Raw genomic sequence first — 20,314 nt, forward strand, 5'->3', positions numbered from 1 at the left:
CTGCTTGTGTGACTATTCAGACTGTTCGAAGCTCATTTTTAAATCCCACAAACAGCGCCACCATGTGGCAGTTGTTATAAGTGCAGGTTCTGGCAATTAAGTACGGGTGCAGGTAATTTAGTGCGCTGCTGAACACTGGAAACCACTGGCTCAAATTAAACATTGGTACCATGCAGATCACAGTACTGTAGTTTATATGGATAGCTCAGTGGTTTACTGCTTTTGTGACAGAGATCATTGTGTTACTTGCAGATCACAAGTTACAATCTTAATATAGCACAGTGATTTGTGAATTTAACCACACAACTTCATGCAAACTGCATGGAATAGGTTAAAACTTTATGTTTTTCCCCCAGTTTTTCATTATTTTAACGTTGCTAAAAAGGGTTTATTGGGGTAGAAATTCTTTCTTATTAGTAAAGCCAATTCCAATCACTGTGATACTTTATAAATCCTTAATTTGTGCTTTTCCATACCGAACGCTCTTAAAATATACTATGGATGACACGTGATTCCTGCACCTTGTAATCCTGATTGTCGTATGTAACATTCCCTATGGACTGATTTGCACACGTATGATTCATTGTCTATGCATAATATGTGCATGATGTGAGGTGCTCGGACATCCTACACTGGTATGAGCAGTGCTATAAAACAAATGAAATGCAATTAATGCATGGGAGATAGGGGCTATAGAGAGATGAGGGGCACTGTTGGAGAGTGGTAGTGAGTGAAATCTGTGAAGAAGGAGGTCATTTGGGGTGATGCCAAAAAAGATTGTCGCACCAGGTGCCCAGCAACATCCACGACAGCAATCAGATCGAAACATTTTCTCCAACTCAGTGCTTTAAATGGGCCGGTACTCACCGGTACTGAATACCGGCACTTTTTCATTTTCCACCATTGAGTACCGGCACTTTCCTTGAACAAGGCGAGTACCGGTACTCACGAGGCTTTGAAGCAGATGTCGCTCGTTCATCGATCACCTCTGCAGCACTTTCAACTTTTAGTCACAATGGAAGCCTGGGGTGGGCAAAAGACAGCCGCTCTTTTCACCTGTACACAGATCTGCATGTTTTACTCTGGAAGTCATCAAAGCAGAGGTGTGGCTTCACGGAGGTTAGTTTATCCTTTGTTCTTACACAGCGGGCGTAGACAGGCGGCTGTAAAACCTAATGCGGGAAGGTGTGAAAGGTATTGTTCACAGCAACACAGGGCTGCAATGACCCTCCTGTAGGAGAATTTGCTATAAACTGCTGCCATGAGACTTTTTAACACAAATTTGCCAGTACATTTATCACAAGACAAAATGTTGAGCACTATGTAAAAGTTAAAAAATACTTGATAGTGTGCATCTACAAAACTCATACAAGCATTTATTCCATTAAAAGAAATATTATTGCCTGAGGTGGGTATTTTCAATATGCCTAAGAAACAGGAAGCTGGGGCCTTTCACTTGAGTAAGTAAGATTGGGACATCATGAGTAGCAATACAATGAATAACTCTGGTGGGTAATTCACTCACCATAAAATTGCATGGAGGGTCATTGTGCCTGCTGGAAAGCATAGCTTGCAACATGTAGATCAGAGATTTTGTATTTTTTTTATTTATGTAGATAGCTAAGTGGGATGCTGCTTTTGTTGCATAGATCCTTGTCTTCCCTGTAGCTCACAAGTTAACATCTTTGACATATATCTTAGGTAATTGTGCTGCTGCAGCAAGGACCTTCATTGAACAACAAGGCATATATATGTAGAATCTTACTGGTTTTCCTAAACCTTTTAATTGTTTGAAGTTGCTGAAAAAGGGTTACTTTGTGTAGTAATAAACACTGATTGGTAAGTGCTATATAAATAGTTATTAGTGTAAAAAACGAATGGAGCGATACATCTGGTATTCTAACAATGCAGGTTTCTTGCATAAAAAGGTTGAAAATATCAAAAACGTAGCCCCGCCTATTGTTCCGCCTTTAGTACCGCCTTTATGCCCGCCCCAAACTCCACCCCCAGTCTATCCTTCCTTTTGATGAGTACCTGCACTTATTTTTGTCCATTTAAAGCACTGCTCCAACTGACATAGTAGACACCACACAGCCAAATCCAGCATGGATCGAACATGGCTTTACATTTCGTAATGCAGCTGTGTAGATACCCAGATATATATTGACACAAACCAGTGGCGTAGTTAGCCCTCTGGCCGCCCATGGCAGTCCCTGCGTTTCTCGTTGGCCGTAGTGAGGAGTGTGGGGGGTGCTGGTGACTTTTCTCCATTGAGTAGCAGAGGGGGTCCTTCCTATGGCCGCTCCGAGACGGCAGGTAAGAGCAGGAGGCTGAGCTCTATGTATCATGGAAGGACCAGGCCTGGCAGCTCGGGCTGGACTATTCCCATGAGAGGCAGTGTGAAGACTTATTTGCATATGGCTGATTCCAAACTGAGGAAGCATGATGGGTGAAAAACGATGGATTCGAATGCGGACCCGAGCTATTTCCAGTGGCTGAGATCAATTTAAGCATTTAATCCATCCATCACCTTCTTGGTTTTGTATTTGACGGATGTATGACGTTACAACGCATACTTTTACAACGCATTTTTTACAACGCAACATCCATTATAACGCATTCCATTACAACGCATGCCATTACAACGAATTTTTAAAAACTACCTTTACAATGCATTCAATTACAACGCATTCTACCTTTACAACGCATACCATTACAACGCATACCATTACATTGCATGTATGGTAAGTATTGGATAGTGTAGGGGTAAAAATTACTATTCTAACTCCAGGGGGTGCAACAGTAGGGTTAGTGTTGGATAATGTAAGGGTACTATGCGTTGTGATGGTATACGTTGTAATGGTATGCGTTGTAAGGACTGCGTTGTAATGACATGCGTTGTAGTGTCATGCGTTGTAATGGTTGCGATGTAATGGATGTTGCCTTGTAAAAGTTTCGTTGTAATGGTAGTGCGTTGTAAAAGTTGCGTTGTAAAGGTTGTTTCCCGTATTTGACTGATTAGGTAAAGAAAGGATAAAAAAAGAAATTCGCTCTGTCTATTATAGCCTTATGTTTAATCAGGAAGTCAGACCAAAAATAGATCTACGGGTACATATTCCGACTGATGATGAAGCGTATTTATAAGGCGCAACAAACGCCCAATCAGGTTGTCCTGGTGCTGCTAGGATCAACTCTCCTGAATCTGAGGTGAATTACCTCGGGTCCTTGTTTATAAAAGGCCCAAGAAGAAATGCATGTTTTACTTTCAGTTAGGTAGAACACATATCTTAGATGAAGTTACCTGCTGCAGGTGAAAAGCCAACAGACTTGTGTACTGTCCAAACTGGTACTAATCTCATCTACATCAGAAGGATGAAAGGCTGTGTTGGCCCCAAACGGGTTCCAACCTATTTATCATCTACAAGCTGCTCAGATTTCTGCAGCAGGGACGCAGTACACTGGAGTATCTTGGCGTCGAGGTGTTCAGAGCTCAGGCATGGAGTATGTTATTTCACCAATTTAGCTGCAGTAATGCCATGATGCTCGAGATGATGAAAGGTTGAGTCTGTCCAGCTTGGATTTGACTTGCAGGTTAATGACTTAACTCGACGTCGGGGGGGGGGGGGGGGGGTGGTAACCCTCCGAACTGCTTTATTGTTGCAGTGCTGCACGTCACATCTGCAAGTGAACACACTGCGAACAAGATAGCTGCTTCTTTTCGAACGTCTGCCGCATCCGTTAATACTTTTCCGCATAGTCCACCTTAAAAGGCAGTGCCGTGGAAAGACAGACACGGCTTTTAGCCACTGGGCGGGAGCCTGGAGGAATCCGCAAGCCAGTGAGAGGCGAGTGAGGGGCGGGAGGCTGATCTTTGCTCAGGTGACCTGGAAACAGGGGGCGGGAGGAGGCTGGCATCAGCTGGCAGAGAGGGGGGGAAGGCTGGGCGTCCATTGACCGGAATAACTGAACCTGTCGAGGGGGTTGGTGGTGGGGTGGCAAGGGGAGCGGGGCTTGAAAAGCAGAGAGAGAAACATTTGGAACTAAAATGTCTTCAGGGACGCTGGCACAGACGGAAAATCACCAGGAGGCTTTCTCTGACGAAGAGAGCAAGGTGAGATTAATTTGCATGTTGTGATTGGCACCTCGCTAGGGGGCGGTTTCAGCGGCATTGGGACACATTTTTATAACAGTGTGCGACCGCAGCTCAAACAAACTGCGCTGCGGGCTGATTGGCGGACCTCTCGGTACCCATTACGGATGATGCATGTTCGTCAGCATCCCTGGTGGATCCTGTCTCCTCAGCAACGCCAGCATCCCTCCTCTGCACGCTACGCGTTCACCCTTCCTCTCACTAATCTTGGCCCTTCTCTCTCCCTCTCTGACTTACTGCCTGGGGACTGCTGTTCATGACCACTGCACGTCTGTGTCTGCCCCGTCCCTTCTCACCTGGCACTGCCCATCGATCTCTGCCCTGTCCACTACCTGCCTTCTTTGCCCCTGTTCCTTGCCAGCCATGCTCTGCTGTTGACCTCGCGTCTGTCTCTATCAGTGCCACCACTGGATTATTGGCTGGCTGTCCCTGTCCTGAACACTTGCACTAGACTTCTTCGGATAACATCTATGAACCTGGTTCCCTACAAGTCGTTTGATGATTCAGTGGCTGGTTCCCTTCTGGTTAGCGTTGCCCAGTTCTTTGCCCACCAGCCTTTGCCCACTCCCTGGCTGTGTCTGCGTGGTGTGCCTTATCGCCCTAGCATGACAGCTCACCCTCCGTTCCTTTAACCTGCAGTCTCTTTCACAAGCCCCTTACTTCCTGCCTCTGTCGCATGCCCACTGTCCGACTGTCTTTGTCACCACCTCTTTCCTGCGGTCTCTTCCTGTGTTCCTTTACCTGACTGTTTCTGACCTTATACCCTGTTGTTCGTGTCACTTGCTCATGGCTTGCCCTGCTCACTGCAGCCGTTTGCCCTGGTGTCTCTGTCACTAGCCCCTCGCGTCTCTGTCACTAGCCCCTCGCCCTGGTGTCTGTGTTACCGGCCCGTTGCCCATTGCCCTGCTGTCTTCATCAACGCCTCTTCGCGTCTCTTGATAAATGCCCTGTTGAGTGTCACTGCGCCTTGTCACTTGCCCAGCTGCCTCTCACTGCCCTTTGACCTTTCGTTTCTCTTTCTGTCACTGCCCTTGTGCCGCTGGTTTTCATATTAACCCTTTGGCCTGCTGTTTTAGTCACTGACCCCTAGCTTTTCTCCTCCGTCACTGGCCCCTTGCCCGGCTGTCTCTCACACTGGCCCTTGCTTTGCTCTCTCGGTCACGGACCCTTGCTTTGCTCTCTCGGTCACTGACCCTTGCTTTGCTCTCTCTGACACTGGCCCCTTGCTTTGCTCTCTCGGTCACTCACTGGCCCCCTGCTTTGCTCTCTCTGACACTGGCCCCTTGCTTTGCTCTCTCGGTCACTCACTGGCCCCTTGCTTTGCTCTCTCTGACACTGGCCCCTTGCTTTGCTCTCTCTGACACTGGCCCCTTGCTTTGCTCTCTCTGACACTGGCCCCTTGCTTTGCTCTCTCGGTCACTCACGGGCCTCTTGCTTTGCTCTCTCTGACACTGGCCCCTTGCTTTGCTCTCTCGGTCACTCACGGGCCTCTTGCTTTGCTCTCTCTGACACTGGCCCCTTGCTTTGCTCTCTCTGACACTGGCCCCTTGCTTTGCTCTCTCGGTCACTCACTGGCCCCCTTGCTTTGCTCTCTCGGTCACTGGCCCTTGCTTTGCTCTCTCGGTCACTCACTGGCCCCCTGCTTTGCTCTCTCTGACACTGGCCCCTTGCTTTGCTCTCTCGGTCACTGGCCTCTTGTTCTGCAGTTTATCTCACTAGGCCTGAGCGCTTTTGTTTCCGTCGCTGGCCCCGTGTCAACCCTACATGGCTGTCGCATCCAGTCACGCACCAGCGGAATCAAAGGACCTTCTATGTCTAGTTTAACGAACTCGACTTTAAATTGACTCGTTCAACTTCTATCAACTCAAAGGAATGCAACGTCTGAGTAACTTTTTCCAATTGCTTGTCAGGACTACATATCCCATCGTCCTCTTCGCTGCTCTGAAGGCTCCATAACAATGTTGTGACACCTGCGTTTTAATGTAGGTCTCTAAAGATTTAGGGGGTTTTGTATTAAAGGACTTTACCCATTTTGTGTCTATGGGAAAAGTATTCATACACAAGGGCCTTAATCTTCAGTCAGCGTATTAAAAGTCCACACTTCATTAATTAATGAATTCCTAATGCCACTTTTCTTGTCTCAGGGGTACGTTACCATGATAGAAGTGTTACTGAAATCTGATGAGATTAGACGGGCATTTACAGAAGGCTATGGACGTTCGCACTGCTTTGGGGGACTGGTGTTAAAGTGCTATTGTTAGCATGCACTTTATTAACACAAGTGCCTAGAGGTACTGCAGCTCTCAATGGGGCCATACAATTCATCTAACATCTCAGTTTAGCCTTCAGTCTGACGCTCAACTTAAAACCAGTTTTGGCGCTAACTACTTTGCACCCAAATCAGAATCACACGTGCGAACATTTTCCTCAGGGCTGTATTTTTTCCTGCGCAGATCTCGCCTCGTAGGAAGTGACGTTTGTATCGTGGAGGGTGTGTTTAATTTGTGTTGGTTGTTGCTGGTGTTGGACACCCGAAGTCGTATTTGGAGCCGGGACTTTTTATTGTCAGACTTTAACCTGAAGCGAAAGAAAGGCAGCAATGGCAAAATATGAACGGAGAGGAGGATAGAAAAACAACGAATAGTAGGAAAAACAGAGACGGAATTTACCCGAGAGAGTGAGATAGCGAGTGTGGAGCGGTGGAAGGAAGGCGGATGACGTAAAATCAAAACTAGACAGCTTTAGTAGTTGTTAAATACCGCAGCCCTCACACTCAACAGCAACTGCCCTGGTTATTAAAAAACGGTAGGGCCTTGCTTTATATTGACTGTACGACTGTAGCCTTTATAAAGCGCTTCTTACCCCTCTGTGTGACGTCGTAGGACATTTATAATGGAGTCGCGTACTGTACCGTGGCTTCAGATAGTAATGTATTTGTTGTGATCCTTTGTGAGAAGTGCTGAGGTAACCAGTTAGGTGCTCCTGTCACCCAGGAGCGTGGTTGAAGAGACGTGAGAGAAAGGCGCACAAATTATAATTAGTTCTGACTTTAGCAATGGCCACTTGAATTATGTGGCGGGAGAGGGCCAAATTATGCAGCAGGGCTGAGTAAATTATGCGGCAAGAAAGGACACATTATGCGGCATAATGTGGCACATTTTGTGAAAGTATCACTTCATTATTTTGTAATTTTTAGGTCTCGCCTGGTGTTAGCAGCTCATATGCGCTGTCTCGCCATGCGAGGGCTTCTTGGAATCGATACGCTTCCAGTAGTCGTATGTCTGCTCCCCCTGCAATTATCATTGGCATGCGTTGGGTTTCGTCACTAATTATTCTGAACATGCTTTGTTGATTGCACTGGAGGGTTTTTAGTCCCTCCAGGTTGCCACCCTGTCCGCTTTAGGCCACGCCCACCAGGATTGGATCGTGTATTGGCGACATGATACTGTCTCCTTTGTTTACTTGTGTGAGGACTTTTTTCCCATTAAGGGCTTTGGCAATAGCAGTGCGTGCTTATTTTTGCATCGCGCTCCATGCTATGTATTTTACAATCACGTAAAAATTAAGCTTTTGTGGATGAGGGCTCGGAATAAAAGGTAAGCTTTAGTGCATTATACTTTTCTGATTGGTTTATTTATGGCTTGTTTTGGTGATATGGGTTATGCTATTAAGGTGCAGTTTCTTGCGTGTGGGAGCATTTTGTTTATTCTACGCTACTTGTTGCTATATCTTGCCTGTGGGATGCTTTTTCTTCATTTTATGCTACTTTGTTACTACATGCTTGAGGTGCGGTTGATGTTTTCTTTATCTAAAGAATGTGCGAATGTGCACATGCCGCTGCTTACACGCTGCGGCTGACATACCACTGCTGATACGCAGCTGCTGAAACACCGCTGCTGACACACCACTGCTGACACATCGTTGCTGACATGCCGCTGCTGACACCACTGCTGACACACCACTGCTGACACACCACTGCTGACACACCACTGCTGACATGCTGCTGCTGACACATCACTGCTGACATGCCGCTGCTGACACACCGCTGCTGACACACCATTGCTGACACACCACTGCTGACACCACTGCTGACACCACTGCTGACACCACTGCTGACACACCGCTGCTGACACACCACTGCTGACACACTGCTGCTGACATGCCGCTGCTGACACCACTGCTGACACAGCACTGCTGACAGGCCTTTGTTCACACCCCGCTGCAGACACCCCGCTGCAGACACCACTGCTGACACACCACTGCTGACACACCACAGCTGACATGCCACTGCTGACACATCACTGCTGACATGCTGCTGCTGACATGTCGCTGCTGCCACACCGCTGCTGACACCACTGCTGAAACACCACTGCTGACACGCCGCTGCTGACACGCCACTGCTGACACGCCGCAGCCGACGCCGCTGCCGACACCCCACTGCTGACACACCCCTGCTGACACGCCACTGCTAACACCCCGGTGCTGACACCCCACTGCTGACACACCACTGCAGACACCGCTGCTGACATGCTGCTGCAGACACAACTGCTGACACGCTGCTGCTGACACACCACTGCTGACACACTGCTGCTGACACCCCTGCTGACACACCACTGCTTACACACCATTGATGATACGCCGCTGCTGACACCACTGCTCACACACTGCTGTTGACACACCACTGCTGACATGCCGCTGCTGACACCCCTGCTGACAGATTACTGCTGACACACCACTGCTGACACGCCACTGCAGACACCCCGCTACTGACACACCGCTGCTGGCACCACTGCTGACACTCCACTGCTGACACGCCGCTGCTGACATGCCACTGCTGACATGCCGCTACTAACACACCGGTGCTGACACACCACTGCTGACACATCACTGCTGACACACCACAGCTGACATGCTGCTGCTGACACATCATCGCTGAAATGCTGCTGCTGACATGCCGCTACTGACACACTGCTTCTGACACCACTGCTGAAACACCACTGCTGACACGCCGCTGCTGACATGCCACCTCTGACACACCGCTGCCGACGCCGCTGCCGACACACCACTGCTGACACACCACTGCTGACACACCACTGCTGACACGTCACTGCCGACACGCCACTGCTGACTAGACACTGCCAACACCCCGCTGCTGACATATCACTGCAGACACAGCTGCTGACATGCTGCTGCAGACACAACTGCTGACACACCGCTGCTGACACCACTGCTGACACACTGCTGCTTACACACCATTGATGACACAACACTGCTGACACCACTGCTCACAGACCGCTGTTGACATACCACTGCTGACACGCTGCTGCTGACTTCCCTGCTGACGGATCACTGCTGACACACCACTGCTGACACGCCACTGCTGACACCCTGCTACTGACACACCACTGCTGACACACCATTGCTGACACGCCACTGCAGACACCACTGCTGACACACCGCTGCTGACACTCCTCTTCTGACACACCGCTGCTGACACACCGCTGCTGACACACCGCTGCTGACATGCCACTGCTGATACGCCGCTGCTGACACACCACTGCTGACACACCACTGCTGACACACCACTGCTGACACACCACTGCTGACATGATGCTGCAGACACACCACTGCAGACGTGCCACTGCAGTAACACCATTGCTGACACGTCGCTGCTGACACATTGTTGCTGACACACCGCTGCTGACACAATGCTGCTGACACGCCGCTGCAGACACCACTGCTGAGAAACCACTGCTGGCACACCACTGCTGACACGCCACTGCTGACTTCCCACTGCTGACATCGCTGCTGCCACGCCGCTACTGACACCACTGCTGGCACACCACTGCTGACACACCACTGCCGATATGCCGCTGCTGACACACCGCTGCTGACACACCGCTGCTGACACACCACTGCTGACATGCCACTACTGACACACCACTGCTGACACCACTGCTGGCATGCTGCTGCTGACACCACTGCTGACACACTACTGCTAACATCGCTGCTGACACACTGCTCCTGACACCACTGCTGACACACCGCTGCTGACACCACTGCTGACACACCGCTGCTGACACACCACTGCTGACACGTTGCTTCTGACATGACGCTGCAGACACACCACTGCTGATGCGCCGCTGCTGACACAATGCTGCTGACACGCTGCTGCAGACATCACTGCTGACACACCGTTGCTGACACATTGCTGCTGACATGCCGCTGCTGACACCACTGCTGACACGCCACTGCTGACACGCTACTGCTGACACACTGCTTCTAACATCACTGCTGACACACCACTGCTGACATGCCACTGCTGACATGCCACTGACATGCCACTGCTGACACACCATTGCTGACACACCTTTGTTGACACATCATTGCTGACACCCCACTGCTGACATGCCATTGCTGACACCACTGCTGGCAGGCCGCTGCTGATACGGCGCTGCTGATACGGTGCTGCTGACACTCTGCTGCTGGCACCCCGCTGCTGACACCCCGCTGCTGACACCCCGCTGCTGACACCCCGCTTCTGACACCATGCTGCTGACACCACACTGCTGACACACCAATGCCGACACGCTGCTGCAGACACCCCACTGCTGACATGCCACTGCTGATACCCCGCTACTGACACACCACTGCTGACACACCACTGCTGACACGCCGCTGCTGACATGCCTCTGCTGACATGCCACTGCAGACACCACTGCTGACACACCACTGCTGAGACCACTGATGACACATCACTGCTGACACACCGCTGCTGACATGCAGCTGGTGAAACACCGCTGCTGATACCATTGCTGACACACCATTGCTGACACACCACTGCTGACACCATGCTGCTGACACGCTGCTGCTGACATGCGCCTCACACCACTGTTGACATGCCACTGCTGACACACCGCTGCTGACATGCCGCTGCTGACACGCCGGTGCTGACACCGCAGCGTACACACCGCTGCTGACATGCCGCTGCAGACACACCACTGCTGACACACCACTGCTGACATGCCACTGCTGACACGCCACTACTGACACGCCACTGCTGACACACTACTGCTGACACCCCGCTGCTGACACCCCACTGCTGACACACCACTGTAGACACTGCTGCTGACATGCTACTGCAGACACACCACTGCTAACATGCCGCTGCTGACACACCACTGCTGACAGGCTGTTACTGACAAGCCGCTGCTGACACAGCTGCTGACACCCCGCTGCAGACACCCCGCTGCAGACACCACACTGCTGACACACCACTGCTGACACGCCGCTGCAAACACCCCACTGCTGACATCGCTGCTGCCACGCCGCTGCTGACACCACTGCTGGCACACCACTGCTGACACACCACTGCCGATATGCCGCTGCTGACACACCGCTGCTGACACACCGCTGCTGACACACCGCTGCTGACACACCGCTGCTGACATGGTACTACTGACACATCGCTGCTGACACCACTGCTGAAATGCTGCTGCTGACACCACTGCTGACACACTACTGCTAACATCGCTGCTGACACTGCTCCTGACACACTACTGACAAGCTGCTGCTGACACCACTGCTGACAGACCACTGATGACACACCACTGCTGACACATCCCTGCTGACACACCGCTGCTGACACACCGCTGCTGACACCACTGCTGACACACAGCTGCTGACATGCCACTGCTGACACGCCACAGCTGACATGCCACTGCTTACACCCTGCTACTGACACATCACTGACACACCACTGCTGACATTGCTGCTGACACACTGCTGCTGACACCACTGCTGACACGTCGCTGCTGGCACCACTGCTGACACACCGCTGCTGACACACCACTGCTGATACATCCCTGCTGACAAGCTGCTGCTGACACCACTGCTGATGCACCACGGCTAACATGCCACTGCTGACACACCGCTGCTGACATGGTACTACTGACACATCGCTGCTGACACCACTGCTGAAATGCTGCTGCTGACACCACTGCTGACACACTCCTGCTAACATCGCTGCTGACACTGCTCCTGACACACTACTGACAAGCTGCTGCTGACACCACTGCTGACAGACCGCTGCTGACACACCACTGCTGACACATCCCTGCTGACACACCGCTGCTGACATGGTACTACTGACACATCGCTGCTGACACCACTGCTGAAATGCTGCTGCTGACACCACTGCTGACACACTACTGCTAACATCGCTGCTGACACTGCTCCTGACACACTACTGACAAGCTGCTGCTGACACCACTGCTGACAGACCGCTGCTGACACACCACTGCTGACACATCCCTGCTGACACACCGCTGCTGACACACCGCTGCTGACACCACTGCTGACACACAGCTGCTGACATGCCACTGCTGACACGCCACAGCTGACATGCCACTGCTTACACCCTGCTATTGACACATCACTGACACACCACTGCTGACATCGCTGCTGACACACTGCTCCTGACACCACTGCTGACACACCACTGCTGACACACCGCTGCTGACACACCACTGCTGACACGTCGCTGCTGACATGACGCTGCAGACACACCACTGCTGACGTGCCGCTGCAGTAACGCCACTGCTGACACACCACTGCTGACACACCGCTGCTGACACACCGCTGCTGACACATCATTGCTGACACACCGCTGCTGACACAATTCTGCTGACACACTGCTGCAGACATTACTGCTGACACACCGTTGCTGACACATTGCTGCTGACATGCCGCTGCTGACACCACTGCTGACACGCCACTGCTGACACGCTACTGCTGACACCCTGCTGCTGACATCACTGCTGACATGCCACTGACATGCCACTGCTGACACACCATTGCTGACACACCTTTGTTGACACATCATTGCTGACACCCCACTGCTGACATGCCATTGCTGACACCACTGCTGACAAACCGCTGCTGACAGGCCACTGCTGGCAGGCCGCTGCTGATACGGCGCTGCTGATACGGTGCTGCTGACACCCCGCTGCTGACACCCCGCTGCTGACACCCCGCTGCTGACACCCCGCTGCTGACACCCCGCTTCTGACACCATGCTGCTGACACACCAATGCTGACACACCAATGCTGACACGCTGCTGCAGACACCCCACTGCTGACATGCCACTGCTGATAGCCCGCTACTGACACACCACTGCTGACACACCACTGCTGACATGCCGCTGCTGACATGCCTCTGCTGACACGCCACTGCAGACACCACTGCTGACACACCACTGCTGAGACCACTGATGACACATCACTGCTGACACACCGCTGCTGACATGCAGCTGGTGAAACACCGCTGCTGATACCATTGCTGACACACCATTGCTGACACACCACTGCTGACACCATGCTGCTGACACGCTGCTGCTGACATGCGCCTCACACCACTGCTGACATGCCACTGCTGACACACCGCTGCTGACATGCCGCTGCTGACACGCCGGTGCTGACACCGCAGCGTACACACCGCTGCTGACATGCCACTGCAGACACACCACTGCTGACACACCACTGCTGGCATGCCACTGCTGACACGCCACTACTGACACGCCACTGCTGACACACTACTGCTGACACCCCGCTGCTGACACCCCACTGCTGACACACCACTGTAGACACCACACTGCTGACACACCACTGCTGACACGCCGCTGCAAACACCCCACTGCTGACATCGCTGCTGCCACGCCGCTGCTGACACCACTGCTGGCACACCACTGCTGACACACCACTGCCGATATGCCGCTGCTGACACACCGCTGCTGACACACCGCTGCTGACACACCGCTGCTGACATGGTACTACTGACACATCGCTGCTGACACCACTGCTGAAATGCTGCTGCTGACACCACTGCTGACACACTACTGCTAACATCGCTGCTGACACTGCTCCTGACACACTACTGACAAGCTGCTGCTGACACCACTGCTGACAGACCGCTGCTGACACACCACTGCTGACACATCCCTGCTGACACACCGCTGCTGACACACCGCTGCTGACACCACTGCTGACACACAGCTGCTGACATGCCACTGCTGACACGCCACAGCTGACATGCCACTGCTTACACCCTGCTACTGACACATCACTGACACACCACTGCTGACATTGCTGCTGACACACTGCTGCTGACACGTCGCTGCTGGCACCACTGCTGACACACCGCTGCTGACACACCACTGCTGATACATCCCTGCTGACAAGCTGCTGCTGACACCACTGCTGATGCACCACTGCTGACACCCCGCTACTGACACATCGCTGCTGACATGCCACTGCTGACACCACTGCTGATACGTCGCTGCTGGCACCACTGCTGACACACCGCTGCTGACACACCATTGCGGATACATCCCTGCTGACAAGCTGCTGCTGACACCACTGCTGACACACTGCTGCTGACATGCCACTGCTGACACCCTGTTACTGACACATCGCTGCTGACATACCACTGCTGACAGACCACTGCTGACAGACCACTGCTGACAGACCACTGCTGACATGCCGCTGCTGACATGCCACTGCTGACACACCACTGCTGACACGCTGCTGCTGACACACCACTGATGACACACCACTGCTGACATGCTGCTGCTGACACTCCACTGCTGACACACTACTGCTAACATGCCGCTGCTGACACGCCGCTGCAGACACACCGCTGCAGACACGCCGCTCCAGACACACCGCTGCAGACACACCGCTGCAGACACGCCGCTGCAGACACGCCGCTGCAGACACGATGCTGCAGACTTCACTGCTGACATGCCGCTTGTGATACCACTGCTGACACACCACTGCTGACACACCACTGCTGACACACCACTCCTGACACACCGCTGCTGACACACCACTGCTGACACATCCCTGCTGACATGCTGCTGCTAACACCACTGCTGACACACCACTGCTGACACGCCACTGCTGACATGCCACTGTGGACATGCCACTGCTGACACCCAACTGCTGACTCCCAGCTGCTGACACACCACTGCCGACACACCACTGCTGATCCGCCGCTGCAGACACCGCTGCTGACACGCCACTGCTGACATGCCTCTGCTAACACACCGGTGCTGACACACCACTGCTGACACCCACTGCTGACACACCACTGCTGACACGCCGCTGCTGACATGCTGCTGCTGACATGCAGCTGCTGACACACCACTGCTGACACGCCACTGCTGACACACAACTGCTGACAAACCACTGCTGACACGCCGCTGCTGACACGCCGCTGCTGACACGCCGCTGCTGACACGCCGCTGCTGACACACCGCTGCCGACACCACTGCTGACACGCCGCTGCAGACACCACTGCTGACACACCACTGCTGACACACCACTGTTGACACATCGCTGCTGACACATCGCTGCTGACATGCCGCTGTTGAGACCACTGCTGACAAATCACTGCTGACACGCCGCTGATGACATGCAGCTGGTGAAACGCCGCTGCTGATACCATTGCAGACACACCATTGCTGACACACCACTGCTGACACCATGCTGCTGACACACCACTGCTGACATGCCACTGCTGACACACCGCTGCTGACATGCCACTACTGACACGACACTACTGACACACTACTGCTGACACCCCGCTGCTGACACCCCACTGCTGACACACCACTGCAGACACTGCTGCTGACATGCTGCTGCAGACACACCACTGCTAACATGCCGCTGCTGACACACCACTGTTGACATGCCGCTGCTACCATGCCGCTGCTGACACACCACTGCTGACAGGCTGTTACTGACAAGCCGCTGCTGACACAGCTGCTGACACCACGCTGCAGACACCCCGCTGCTGACACAACACTGCTGACACACCACTGCTGACACGCGGCTGCAGACACCCCACTGCTGACAACGCTCCTGACATGCCGGTGCTGACACCGCAGCGTACACACCGCTGCTGACATGCCGCTGCAGACACACCACTGCTGACACACCACTGCTGACACGCCACTGCAGACACCCCGCTGCTGACACAACACTGCTGACACACCACTGCTGACACGCCACTGCAGACACCCCACTGCTGACAACGCTGCTGCCACGCCGCTGCTGACACCACTGCTGGCACACCACTGCTGACACACCACTGCCGATATGCCGCTGCTGACACACCGCTGCTGACACACCGCTGCTGACATGGCACTACTGACACATCACTGCTGACACCACTGCTGAAATGCTGCTGCTGACACCACTGCTGACACACTACTGCTAACATCGCTGCTGACACTGCTCCTGACACCACTACTGACAAGCTGCTGCTGAGTCCACTGCTGACACACCACTGCTGACACACCACTGCTGACACATCCCTGCTGACACACCGCTGCTGACACCACTGCTGACACACAGCTGCTGATATGCCACTGCTGACATGCCACAGCTGACATGCCACTGCTTACACCCTGCTACTGACACATCACTGACACACCACTGCTGACATTGCTGCTGACACACTGCTGCTGACACCACTGCTGACACGTCGCTGCTGGCACCACTGCTGACACACCGCTGCTGACACACCACTGCTGATACATCCCTGCTGACAAGCTGCTGCTGACACCACTGTTGATGCACCGCTGCTGACATGCCACTGCTGACACCCCGCTACTGACACATCACTGCTGACACACCACTGCTGACACCACTGCTGACACATCGCTGCTGGCACCACTGCTGACACACCGCCGCTGCCACACGACTGCTGACACATCCTTGCTGACAAGCTGCTGCTGACACCACTGCTGACGCACCGCTGCTGACATGCCACTGCTGACACCCCACTACTGACACATCGCTGCTGACACACCACTGCTGACACACCACTGCTGACACACCACTGCTGACACACCACTGCTGACATGCTGCTGCTGACATGGCACTGCTGACACACCACTGCTGACACACCACTGATGACACACCACTGCTGACATGCTGCTGCTGACACTCCACTGCTGACACACCACAGCTAACATGCCGCTGCTGACACACCACTGCTGACACACTACTGCTGACACCCCGCTGCTGACACCCCACTGCTGACACACCACTGCAGACACTGCTGCTGACATGCTGCTGCAGATACACCACTGCTAACATGCCACTGCTGACACACCACTGCTGACATGCCGCTGCTGACACACCACTGCTGACATGCCGCTGCTAACATGCCGCTGCTGACACAACACTGCTGACAGGCTGTTACTGACAAGCCGCTGCTGATACCACGCTGCAGACACCCCACTGCTGACACCACACTGCTGACACACCACTGCTGACATGCCGCTGCAGACATCCCACTGCTGACAACGCTGCTGCCACGCCGCTGCTGACACCACTGCTGGCACACCACTGCTGACACACCACTGTCGATATGCCGCTGCTGACACACCGCTGCTGACACACCGCTGCTGACACACCGCTGCTGACATGGCACTACTGACACATCGCTGCTGACACCACTGCTAAAATGCTGCTGCTGACACCACTGCTGACACACTACTGCTAACATCGCTGCTGACACTGCTCCTGACACCACTACTGACAAGCTGCTGCTGACTCCACTGCTGACACACCCCTGCTGACACACCACTGCTGACACATCCCTGCTGACACACCGCTGCTGACACCACTGCTGACACACAGCTGCTGATATACCACTGCTGACATGCCACAGCTGACATGCCACTGCTTACACCCTGCTACTGACACATCACTGACACACCACTGCTGACATTGCTGCTGACACACTGCTGCTGACACCACTGCTGACACGTCACTGCTGGCACCACTGCTGACACACCGCTGCTGACGCACCACTGCTGATACATCCCTGCTGACAAGCTGCTGCTGAGACCACTGTTGATGCACCGCTGCTGACATGCCACTGCTGACACCCCGCTACTGACACATCGCTGCTGCCACACCACTGCTGACACCACTGCTGACACGTCGCTGCTGGCACCACTGCTGACACACCGCTGCTGACACACCACTGCTGATACATCCTTGCTGACAAGCTGCTGCTGACACCACTGCTGACGCACCGCTGCTGACATGCCACTGCTGACACCCCACTACTGACACATCGCTGCTGACACACCACTGCTGACACACCACTGCTGACATGCCGCTGCTGACATGCCACTGCTGACACACCACCGCTAACACGCTGCTGCTGACACACCACTGATGACACACCACTGCTGACATGCTGCTGCTGACACTCCACTTCTGACACACCACTGCTAACATGCCGCTGCAGACACGCCGCTGCAGACACACCGCTGCAGACACGCCGCGGCAGACACGCTGCTGCAGACACCACTGCTGACATGCCGCTTGTGATACCACTGCTGACACACCACTGCTGACATACCACTCCTGACACACCTCTGCTGACACACCACTGCTGACACATCCCTGCTGACATGCTGCTGATGACACCACTGCTGACACACCACTGCTGACATGCCACTGTGGACGCGCCACTGCTGACACCCAACTGCTGACTCCCAGCTGCTGACACACCACTGCTGACACACCACTGCTGATACGAAGCTGCAGACACCACTGCTGACACGCCACTGCTGACATGCCGCTGCTAACACACCGGTGCTGACACACCACTGCTGACACCCACTGCTGACACCCACTGCTGACACACCACTGCTGACACGCCGCTGCTGACATGCTGCTGCTGACATGCAGCTGCTGACACACCACTGCTGACACGCCACTGCTGACACACAACTACTGACACGCCGCTGCTGACATGCCGCTGCTGACACGCCACTGCTGACACGCCGCTGCTGACACACCACTGCCGACATCACTGCTGACACACCGCAGCAGACACCACTGCTGACACACCACTGCTGACACACCACTGTTGACACATCGCTGCTGACAAATCGCTGCTGACATTCCGCTGCTGAGACCACTGCTGACACATCACTGCTGACACACCGCTGTTGACATGCAGCTGGTGAAACGCCGCTGCTGATACCATTGCTGACACACCATTGCTGACACACAACTGCTGACACCACGCTACTGACAAGCCGCTGCTGACATGCGCCTCACACCACTGCTGACATGCCACTGCTGACGCACCGCTGCTGACATGCCGCTGCTGACACGCCGGTGCTGACACCGCAGCGTACACACCGCTGCTGACATGCCGCTGCAGACACACCACTGCTGACACACCACTGCTGACACGCCACTGCTGACACGCCACTACTGACACGCCACTGCTGACACGCCACTACTGACACGCCACTGCTGACACACTACTGCTGACACCCCGCTGCTGACACCCCACTGCTGACACACCACAGCAGACACTTCTGCTGAGATGCTGCTGCAAACACACCACTGCTAACATGCCGCTGCTGACACACCACTGCTGACATGCCGCTGCTAACATGCCGCTGCTGACTCACCACTGCTGACAGGATGTTACTGACAAGCCGCTGCTGACACAGCTGCAGACACCCCGCTGCAGACACCCCGCTGCAGACACCCCGCTGCTGACACCCCGCTGCTGACACCCCGCTGCTGACACCACACTGCTGACACCACACTGCTGACACACCACTGCTGACATGCCGCTGCAGACACCCCACTGCTGACATCACTGCTGCCACGCTGCTGCTGACACCACTGCTGACACACAGCTGCTGATATGCCACTGCTGACATGCCACAGCTGACATGCCACTGCTTACACCCTGCTACTGACACATCACTGACATACCACTGCTGACATTGCTGCTGACACACTGCTGCTGACACCACTGCTGACACGTCACTGCTGGCACCACTGCTGACACACCGCTGCTGACACACCACTGCTGATACATCCCTGCTGACAAGCTGCTGCTGAGACCACTGTTGATGCACCGCTGCTGACATGCCACTGCTGACACCCCGCTACTGACACAGCGCTGCTGACACACCACTGCTGACACCACTGCTGACACGTCGCTGCTGGCACCACTGCTGACACACCGCTGCTGACACACCACTGCTGATACATCCTTGCTGACAAGCTGCTGCTGACACCACTGCTGACGCACCACTGCTGACATGCCAC

General features: G+C 53.8%; 1 protein-coding gene across 1 annotated transcript in view; it reads left to right on the forward strand.

Moving 5' to 3' along the window:
• Positions 1 to 3,866: 3,866 nt before the first annotated feature.
• SNX32 (sorting nexin 32) overlaps positions 3,867 to 20,314 on the forward strand; it is a 346,690-nt gene continuing 330,242 nt past the window's right edge. The window contains exon 1 of the mRNA XM_078660710.1: positions 3,867 to 4,111. Within this exon, the coding sequence (XP_078516836.1) occupies positions 4,046 to 4,111 (66 nt within the window). The 5' untranslated portion in view covers positions 3,867 to 4,045. The remainder of the gene's footprint in view (positions 4,112 to 20,314) is intronic.

The sequence above is a fragment of the Lissotriton helveticus genome, chromosome 9 (assembly GCF_964261635.1).
Source record: "Lissotriton helveticus chromosome 9, aLisHel1.1, whole genome shotgun sequence".
Taxonomy (NCBI): Eukaryota; Metazoa; Chordata; class Amphibia; order Caudata; family Salamandridae; genus Lissotriton; species Lissotriton helveticus.